A 10643-nucleotide genomic window follows, 5' to 3' on the forward strand; every position below is an offset into this window, starting at 1 on the left:
AGCAATAATTGTTCACACCTTTGTGTCCTTTCACACGTGTTTCCTCTGTTTCCATTCTCCTTTCTCTGCCTGGTTAATGTCTGTATGAAGCATCTGGTTGCCCCTGACATGTTGTTCACGTCTCCTTCCATGTGTCCTTTGAATTTCTATCTGTGTCACCATTCCTGGAAATCTCCAGTCTGGCCTACTCTAGGGTTTCAATAAGTGTCTCTTGTCTGAATGAAAGAAAGTCCTGGAAAATTAATAGTACACCTGTTATGACCTGTACTGGACAATATAATTTTGCTGTAACCGTGATGGGCTGATGTTAAAAGGACCACTTCTAAAAGAATTTTCTTAACTTAATCTCCAAGCTTGACATCTTTATCCCAGTGTTTATCTACTTTCTTATTAGTATTTCACAAACCTCTCCCTTTGCCCTTGACAATATTGTTTGAATCAAAAAGGCACAGATTTCACATTATTACCATGCATTTTTAAAAAATAATTTTATTAAAACAATACTACTTGATCAAAATCCTGTGGTTAAAAACATGTTCCACTAAAAGCAAGTGTATTGAAAGACTACTCCACGTCCAGAAAGATATAAGGCAATTCGGTTTGTTATAAAGACCAACATGTGCAATGACTTATAATTGAATATGGTTTCAGAAGGGCAACGAGGACCCAAAGTGAGTAGGAATCCAAAGAAAACGAAACTGACAAAAGTAGAGATTGAACTAATAAAGCATCTTACTCTGAAAAGAATAATTTCTACTTGTAAATTTCTTGTTCCTAAGGAACCAATCATGGGGCAGGTTTTGTGAAATTTTATATTAATTGTTCAAGTTTCTGAACTTGGGATGAGACCACCTCATCGTTCACCACTTTATGGATAATTGTCTTGATTTTTCGGGCTTTGGTAGGGTCTGAAGATAAAGACAGAACAAAGGGGGCAAAAGTTACTGTTTCAGATATTCATCCAAAATTGGGTGTTGTTTTAACTTAACCTTTCTAAATTAGGTATTGACCGATGCAATCCATCAAATTTAAACTTTCAAAAGTGACTTTTGCATTCTAAAAAAACATATTTTACTCAGTGAAAATGAGATGTACTTATTGTTGTCTTGTGCACAAATGGAAATATTTCTCTTTTTAAGCTTTTAAAAAGCAGTTATGATGCTCATAATACCTCTTTGTAGAGTAGATGTCTTCCTTCCTGGGCTTGCCAAAAGTTTTAATGCAGTATAGACTACTCATTTTTCTGTATAAATGGCTTTCCTTGGCTCAGGCTATAAATATACCTTAAGTTATTAGTAATACTGCAATATTCAATGAGCTCTTACAATTTTAGTCAATAATAAATGTGATTCTGACTTATTCTGGGTGATTCTTAGGGAATCTGCATACCTTTGGAGGAGTCAAAGGATTGTGCTTGAGATGTGGAGTCTGTTACAGATGAACTGTCATCCAAACCGTCTCTAAAGAAAACGAGGCAGATGCTATCACATCATGCTTTCTGGAATGAGGAGAAAGAAGGAGTTAGCTATTTCAGCTAAAAGTTAGAAATGCTCATAAAACTATGGCCCAGTAGAGAAAGCATTTCAAATTTCTTGATTGAGCATGATTGTGTGATGCACCGAGAGTCATCATTGGTGCAGTGCACCTTTATTTTCAAATCCTGCCTAAAATGGGATCTCAAAGTGAAGCAAACTGGCAATTAATGGAAGATCTGGTTACAGAAGTTAGATTTCTCAATTACAGTCCTGAGTTCTTCCCACTCGCCTAGGCCTCTATGACTTTTGGAAAATTCGCTCAAGTGGGCCTGAGGTGGTTCAAGTGGGCCTGAGGTGGTTCAGGTGGCTGTTATTTGAATTGTCATTCTTAGCATCGGGACACTGATATCAGAACTCATATGGGTGATTGTTCTAGAACTTGTATGCAGTATGCCTGTCTGTGGTGCCATTGTTCATCCCAGCATTTTATGAATTATTATCAAATATGGTAATGGGTGACAACTCTTTGCAAAGTGTAGAGCACTTGATAAATCCAATGCATGTCTTTAGGAGACTCAATATTTTTTGCCAACTAAATGGAACCCTTCACTCTAACGCCTCCCAAACTGCTTCAGGGGCCCCCTGTCTGTCAGCCACTGAGGTTATTTCAATCTCAGGTATCTATCTATTCACCCATGGGCCTCGCGGTCCAGCAGGCGGCGGTAGGTCTCCATCTCTAGCTCCAGGCGGGCCTTGCCGTTCAGCAGCCGCTGGTGGTCAGCGTTCTGGCGCTCGGTGTCTGCGCGCCCTTGGAGCAGCTGCTCCTCCAGGCTGCCGATGAGCTGCTGCGCCTGCGACAGCTGGCCGCAGTAGTCGCCCTCGGTTTGGGCCAAGGAGCCCTCCAGGGATTTCTTCTGCACGTAGGAGGGAAATGGCACAGACATAGCAGAGGGGACTGAAATGAGGAAGGCGGCCATCGAATGGCCTAATATCATTTGGATGCAATCTTTTCTTTGGAAATCGAAACGATGCTGCCTCTTTTTGCGTGGGCCCTACCCTGGCAAGCCGGGACTGGAGCTGGATCTCCAGGTTTTGAAAGGCGCGCCTCGGTTCGGTGACCTCGCTCTTGCTGGACTGAAGCTGCTCCGTGTTGGTGCTGATCTCTTTCCTGAGCTCCCCGCTCTGCCACAGAAAAGAGGGGCGAGGGGATGTGCATGAGCGCTGCTCTTACGCTGGTCCTTTCTGTGAACAAATCAAACAAAGCCTTTTGTTTGGGTTAGTAGTACCNCCCCCCCAAACTTTCTAGTATCAAAAGGGGTGTAAATGTCTAACTATTACATTGTTTTGCACACCTGAAACTGAAAAAATAAAAAGTATCTCAAGTGGCTTGAAAAGCAGGGTTAGTTTTTTAAAAGTTTATTTCCTAAAATTCCAGTAGGTGGCACTCTTACAAAGCATAAAGAAGTGCCTGCTTTGCCAACCCATTGTTTTCTAGATGGTCCCTTCCTACTGTGACCTGCTTGCAAACCAGTTTGTTATAGATAACTAAAATTCACTTTTCCCCTAATTATCAAAAAGTTATACGTTCAGTTTGTTAAGAATTAAAAAATGTGCAATAGAAAAAAAAATATTCTTCCAACTCCTTGCTAATCCCCAAGAGATAGCCACTAATCACAGTTTGGTATGAACAGTATTTTCCAGACATTTTTCTAGCCTATACACACAACAAATGTATATAAAAGTAAAAACTTAAATGAGTAAAATTTTAGATTTTAAAATAATCATAAATTATATGCTTGTCTTTTGTTGTCTGGTCCTGTACTTGGGTTTTTCCTTCCGAGCTGTTTCTTTAAAAAGACAGACCTCTCACTTCCGCATTTCTTCAATGACTGAGTCCAAAAGGACCTTTCGTGTCTGTGGCTTATGGTCTAGTAAATGAGGGCTGGAATCTCATGATGAGGATGCTGTGCTAATTGTATTTCTTGGCAGTGAGAGGAGGGCAGAGTACATTGAATAAAAAATGTAACGTTTCCTTTGCCAGCTGAAGACTATAGAATATTTTCACTGAGATGTTATCGGAATATGACTATGATTTTGAATGGGAAATTTTGTGGAGTCACTGATTTTTTTTTCAGATAGTTTCCCCCCCATAGTATAACCTTAAGGGCAGCTGACTGTCCCCAGAGTGAGCAGTCTAAGAGACTAAGACAGACTGAAATGCTTTTGTGACCTAATGTTGAAGGTAACATGCTGTTCAATAAGTCTACTCTGTTCATTGTGGGAGGGGATTATACACAGGGTCATGTGTACCAATAAGTGAGGATCACAGATGAGCTTTCATCCAAGCCATCTTGGCGGCTACCACAAGAAGTAATCGATGCATCGATGGCCACTTTATTTATCTATCTATCTATCTATCTATCTATCTATCTATCTATCTATCTATCTATCTATTTATTTATTGTTAAGGAGGGCGCAGCTCACAGTGGCCTATTCGAACCAGCAATCTTGGTGTTATCAGCACCACGCTCTAACCAACTGAGCTAACCGGCCACCACCATAGGTATTCTTTTTTTTTTAATTGAGGTATAATTGACATACAACGTTATATTCGTTTCAGGTGTACAGCATAATGATTTGACATTTATATATGACATATTGCGAAATGGTCACCACAGTAAATCTAGCTAACATTCATCCACAGAGGGCCACTTGAAAGCCAAAGGATTAGATGAAATCACCTAGGGAGAGAGTGCAGAGAGAGAGGACAGAGGACTGAGCCAGCATTCAGAGGTCACAAAGAAGAGTCGGAGCAAAAGCTTCCAGGGAGATGATGTCGCTCAGAGCTCAGTGGAGAACATATCTCCAAAAGTAGGGAATGCTGAAAAAACTTAAGATAATAGCTAAGAAATGACCACTGGATTTATGCTTGTGCAAAACCCCTTTCTCCTCTGAATCGCATGCAATTCAGATGTAGAGATAAGGAAAACAGACATGATTTTTAAACAGTAACTATTTGCAGCTACTTCTAAGTATAACAGGAAAATGACATTATTTTATTACGTGGGGACTATGGACCTTGTTCAGGAAAGGACCTTAATAATCTCTTAGGGTCTGAAAGGTAAGGTTCTTCTAGGACATGTGCTGGAAGGCGAGGGCTAGACCAAGAGTTGGATTGCTAGGCATAATCAAGTGAGGTGAATGGAGCACCCGAAACCACTAGCAAATATTCCTAGGAAGCGTGACTTCAGAAAGCTGCGTACTGAAGCAAATCTTCTTAAAATGGCATAATAACCTTCCACGCGATTTTGCACTCAGCTCTGGAATTCCTCCCGGCTTGCCTTGAATCCTCCCCCTGCCTCCTGCTTCCTGGGGCACCCCTTGCTCATCCATTCCCCTGCTTTCCCCATACCATTTTGGTTCCATACAGTGAATAATAACAGGACACAAACATTGAGTGCTTGCTAGGTACCAGGGACTGTTCCTAGTGTTTTGGTTTTTTTTTTNTCCCAAGCCAGCTCTTAACCATCGCGCCACTCAGCTGGCCCACAACTAATATTTTTGATGCCCCATGTTCCACAAAGGCCTCCTTGTTTCGTGTTTTCTACTGTTTTAAGCAATGAAAAGGTAGGAAAAGCCCAGAGCAATTTCTTATGTGTTGACACATATGTTGAGGGATACTTAATAATTGCTGCCCAGGGCAAAATAGAACAGGTTTTTATGGGCAAGTCTTATGTTGATAGAGTGGACAGGCTGGTAGCTACATACACTTTTTCAAAATAAATGCATCTCTGTAAAATGAGCTGTCAGGAGGACTACAGGTTTTGGAAGCCTGGAGTAATTAAGGAGCAATACATCGGCTCTGAGGAACTGACATTAATGTTGACACATGATGTTTCTGGGCAATTTGATCTGTACCAATAATTCATTTTGTTCCCTATTGTAGGATTCATTTTGTTCTTAAGTCATTTGAGGCTTTATTAAAGGTTCACCTGGTGGCTTTTTAAAAGCACAGTTTTGACTGTAGTATATGTTCAGGCACAGTTATGCTTATTGAACATAATAAGTATGATTTTCAGCCAGAGTTCAGGTTTTTAATCTCTCATTCAGACCATTTTCTCCCCTTGTTACGCTGACCTAGTGCCTTAGCATTGTCAACATGGAAAAACTACTCAGCAAAATTGGCCCTAGAAGAAATGATCAATTAGTTGAGTAAAAATGGGCACCAATTTTTCTGGCCTGTCACACTCTCATGTTAAAACAATGATTCTTGATTTGCTTTATCTCTATGATTGTGACCATTCTGTCTCCATGATTTTGCATCTTAGTATTCCAGGAACTTTAGCTAACATGTTAAATGTGGAAACTTGAATGAGTTCTCTTTTGCTAGAACTACAAGAAATATTTTAAGGACTCTGTTCTTTTCATAGTTCTGTCGACATGGACTTAGCAAGTAGCTTGCATATTATTTGAAAGCTTTGGTATTTTAAAATTGTACTAAGATATTTATATACATAGGTGATAATCCCTTAAGTAAAAGCCATCATCAAATCTTCCTTTGGGGATGAACCAGCTCTTTTGATGAGGAAAGAAGAAAGTCACTAGAAAAAAAAATGACTTCAAACCTGAAACTGACTCAAAAATTTTAAATCCTTCTTTCAAAGATCATTTCAGTCCTTGTGTTGTCATCATAGAACAATTCATTGGTCACTGATTTTGAATTACTCTTCCATTTTTTCTTATAAGCCTATTTACCTGATATGTTACTCTGATATGCTGCATATTAATAATGAAATGCAGTGTATGTATATACACACATGTTTGTATACAAGCCATATATGTGTATACTCGTAGATACATGTGTTCACAACATTCTGGTATAAAGGAAATGTCAGATTTACCTGTTCCCTGATTTGGAGGAAAAATGGTTGATGTCCTTTTTCAATTTTCTTATTTATTGGGAAACATGTATATTTAGAAAAATAGACTCAGAAAAAGAATGCCTTTGTCCTGGTGTGGATATTAAAAAGCACAAAACACCGTCCAACAGCACGTTTGCGTCTTCTCTTCACTGATGATCCTGAAACACACTGCTGGTATCACAGATACCAGGGATGGAAAGCGCAGATTTTGGAGATCTGGATTTGAATTCGCTCTCTACCACTTGCTTGCTGTGTGAACGTGGGCAAAGTTCTTAACCTCCCTGAGCCTCACTCATGTGTAAAGTGGAGGATGATAACATAGCCCAGCATAGCACTGTTGTGAGAATTAAATGAAAGGATGTATTTGAAGTGCTTAGCACAACACCTGACCTTGTAGAAAGCACTCAGTGAGTTGTAGCCACTCGTAGGAGCAGTGATCATAGAAGTGCGATAACTGTAAACTTGGTGAAGGTGACAAGGAAAGGGTCACTAACATTTACTGTTCAATATGCACTAGGCTATAGCATCGTCTCATTGCTGTTGATTGAGCTCATGCAGCCAGTACTAGATAAGCTGAGGGACAAGCTTCTGGGTGGAAATATAACTGAGAAAGCATGAGATATCTTTGAAATATACAATGGGACCCAGAAGTGTTATAAGTGGGAGGAGATATTCATGGACGACTTAGATAACAGACTCTGTGCCGGGTACTGAGGATAGGAAGATGCATAAGACAAGGTCCTGTCCTCAGTCTATTCCATGCCCATGTGTGTGTGTGTGTGTGTGTGTTCCGGGGTGCAGAGAGCCAGAGAAGCAAACTTGCTGTGGTGAGACCTCGAGAGATGAACTCAGCTATCCAGTTGTTTCTTCCCTGGGTCTCGTGCTCTCACCCCAAGGAGTTTGTAATCGAATGGAGAGNAGCGAGTTCTTAACCAATGCTCCACTCGGCCGGCCCTAGTATTTCTTCCTTATGTCTGGAGGGTGGAGTATGGGAAAGGAGGAGAGGATATAAAAATAAGTGCATAGTTAATATTTTAGGTGTATGTATTGTCAGGAAAAAGATCTGATTTCATTTAACTCCCAGGCAAAACCCATTATTAATTCATTTTGATACATGGAATGTTGAGGTTTAGGACATTGGTGGAATTATCATGTCACATCATGAGTCAATAGCAAGTTACAAATATGGTGATCCATAGCCCTAGGTTTCAACAACTCTTAAAGACGTGTAATGTGAATTGTGCTTGAATCTAGTTACTTTCTAAAATGCCCAACATCAATTTACCAAAACACCAAGTGTGTGGAGCCTATGAACTGCAGAAGGTTTGAAATATTTGCTGTCAATGAAGGCAGGAAAACAGGGAATAAGAAGACATGGTGGGACATATCAATTCTTAATCTTTCATTCTACTCCATTCTGAAGTCTTCGGCAGCCAGTCTTGCATTGTTAATCTGCAAGACGAGCTGGGTGTTTCCAATGCTGGCAGAAATGATCTGGCAAAATAGGGGAAGACAAAAATAATGAGGCCCCAAAATATCAGTATTATACAAATATATTTTTGACAGAAAATTTTTAGATGATGTTAAATGCTATTTATTAAGAGTTTAAAGCTGTTTAATTTTTTAAAAGAAAATATATTTATAGAATATTTTAAAATCAAGAAACATACATTTCCTATAGAAAGAGTGGAAACAGAGTCACTTTATGGTAAATGATAAAATGAAACTAAGTATCTTGAGATGAGAAATTGCTCCAAATACAGTTGAATTGAAAAAAATATCTGAGTTTTAGAGGATTATCACTTTAAAACATTGGTAAAGCAAAAAAATAAACATAAACAATAATTCCCAAAGTTCCCCTGAAAACTATATTCTTACCTGATTCCTGAGGTCTTCAATCCTTGGATAATATTTATTATAATCACTCTGTGACCCCGGATCTTCAGTCCCAGATCCTCGTGTTTCATACCATTCTCGAATTTTGTTTTCTAGCTCAGTATTAGCTTCTTCTAGAGCCTGAACCTTATCCAGATAGGAAGCCAATCTGTCATTAAGATTTTGCATGGTTTCCTCTTCTGATCCGGAAAGAAGGCCTCCACCATTGCCAGAGAGAATACCTAGAGAGCCGCCTCCTGAGCTGCTCCCTAAATCCAATCCCCAGGCCTCCAAAGCCACTATCCACGGCTCCCCTATAAGCAGGGCCCAGTCCTCCTGCAAAAGGACTTCCAAAGCCACCACCTAAGCCAAAGCTAGAACCAGACATGGAAGCAGCAGAAAAGCCTCCCCGACAGCTGCCTCCAAAGCCAAGCGTGCTTCCGGCAGAGCCACTCCCAACACTGGAAGCAGCCATGCCCCTGGCTCTGCCTAGTGCCCCACTCTGGGAAGACAGTTGCCTGGACAGCCCAGAGGTCTGCACTGAGAGTGGCATGGTGGTGCTGGAGAGACCCACAGCCTGGGCAAGGTGACCACAACCTGAGAGGAAGCAGTGTCAGCAAGGCAGAAAGGCTAACCTTTTATAGGCCATGAAATGGGTGTTGCAGCTGAAAAGTTCACTCTCTCCATTCAAAATGTAGTGTCCCCTGCTTTTCTGGGACCAGCTCAACAAGTAAATGGTTAATGCATACAGAAAATTCATTGGTACAGGAATAATTGAATTATTGTGTCCATGACATATTTGTTACACAAAAAAGAAATCTGGGCGGAGTAGAGATAGGTTATCATAGGACATTTTCTTCTCCAAATTATCCTATCGCCTGTATTCTCAGCATTGCCCAGTGTCTTATGCACAGTGGGAAAGCAGGGAGTGATTGTGGAATGGATACATTAATGAATACGTTCCTAACCTTAAGCTTTTCAAAGTTCTTCAGTCATATTTCCTATGTGTTTCCTTTAGAAAACTCAATGTAAACCATCCACTCATGACCTAGTCTATTTTCTGGTAGAATATAGTTTCAGAAACAGTTGTGAAATGTACTGCTGGAAATGGGGAATTAATGCATTTTTCCAGATTGATACTGGAATTCGAATTTTCAAGGATTTGAAAACCTAATTACCAGGATGTTGCATAGTTTTTTCTGATTCAGAAAGAAGACCTCTTACACATGGAAAAACACTGTTTTCGAGTAGACTATTCAAGTGTTTTCAGCAGACCTTTCTTTACATTAAGAGTTGACCTTCTTAGTAAATGCTGGGAAATCAGGAGCCTTGTCTGACTGTTCACCGCTGTACCTGCCAGCATTGCTAGTTTCTCCAAGTACAATTGAATTGTTTATATAATGGAATCGTATCAGTGCTCGCACCCTCAACCCCTGCCCCCCTCCAAATATCCAGCTGTCATCCACCCTGACTCCAGCCTTCCTGAGTGTGAGGCTCTGCAGTCCTGTGAGCAGTCCTGAGCCGGAGCCTGTGGTGCCCACTGGTGATCTGGGGCGAATGCAGAGGGGTTGCAGTGACCCATGTCAAACCTCTGTAGGGAATACCCACAATCAGCTCTGGTGAATGGAAGGACAGTGCGATACTCTCCCCACCCCCACCTCTTTTATCACTTTCCCATGGGCAGGAATGAGGAATCCATGGTGAAATCCATTAACTTCCTTTTACCTTATTAGAGAAGGGACATATTTTCCCCCAACCTATACACATCACAAGGAGCAAGCAAGTGTGATTTCTAGATAAAGGGGTTTTAAGCAAGATATTGGCAGACATTACATATTCGCACTCACGATAGATACAAAGGATGCAGCACTCTAATGCACTCAGCCCGATGAGAAAGGCCATCATCTATGTTTCATTTCCTGAGAGAATGAAAACCTGTTAAGTGGAAATGCCGGGGACTTCAGCCTCATATGGAATTTCTAGCAAGGATTCCTTTAACCTATATCACAAGCCTTTGGGCTGGGCTTGTCCTTGTTTGAATTGTTAATTGTTATTGTGTACTAAACTGTTCTAGACATTGGGCCAGGTGAACTACAGATATTGGTTTTTTTTAAAAAAGATTTTATTGGGGAATTGGGGGAGGGGAACAGACAAGTTGCTGTCCTTTTGTTCTTCAGTCTAGTTGTGGAGGACGTTGGCCGCTCACGCTGGCTGCTGGCCGCTCACGCTGGCTGCTGGCTACACACAGTAGCCCATGGCAACCCACTGCAGTAGTGGCTGCAGCCTACGCCATCGCAAGCAACTCACGGCAGCCCAGCTCCAGGTTGAGCTGTTGTTCAGCATCTTAGCTGTGGAGGGCAGTGTCACTGGC

General features: G+C 41.0%; 1 protein-coding gene across 1 annotated transcript; it reads right to left on the reverse strand.

Moving 5' to 3' along the window:
- Nucleotides 1-810: 810 nt before the first annotated feature.
- On the reverse strand, nucleotides 811-8834 carry KRT12 (keratin 12). Its single transcript, XM_019638517.1, is given in 8 exon segments — nucleotides 811-908; nucleotides 1390-1460; nucleotides 2169-2389; nucleotides 2532-2696; nucleotides 6377-6383; nucleotides 7809-7891; nucleotides 8276-8542; nucleotides 8544-8834. Coding segments are annotated over 8 exon segments (1194 nt in total). The 5' UTR covers nucleotides 8826-8834.
- Nucleotides 8835-10643: the final 1809 nt, after the last annotated feature.

This window comes from Hipposideros armiger, unplaced genomic scaffold (assembly GCF_001890085.2).
Source record: "Hipposideros armiger isolate ML-2016 unplaced genomic scaffold, ASM189008v1 scaffold_40, whole genome shotgun sequence".
NCBI classification, from domain to species: domain Eukaryota; kingdom Metazoa; phylum Chordata; class Mammalia; order Chiroptera; family Hipposideridae; genus Hipposideros; species Hipposideros armiger.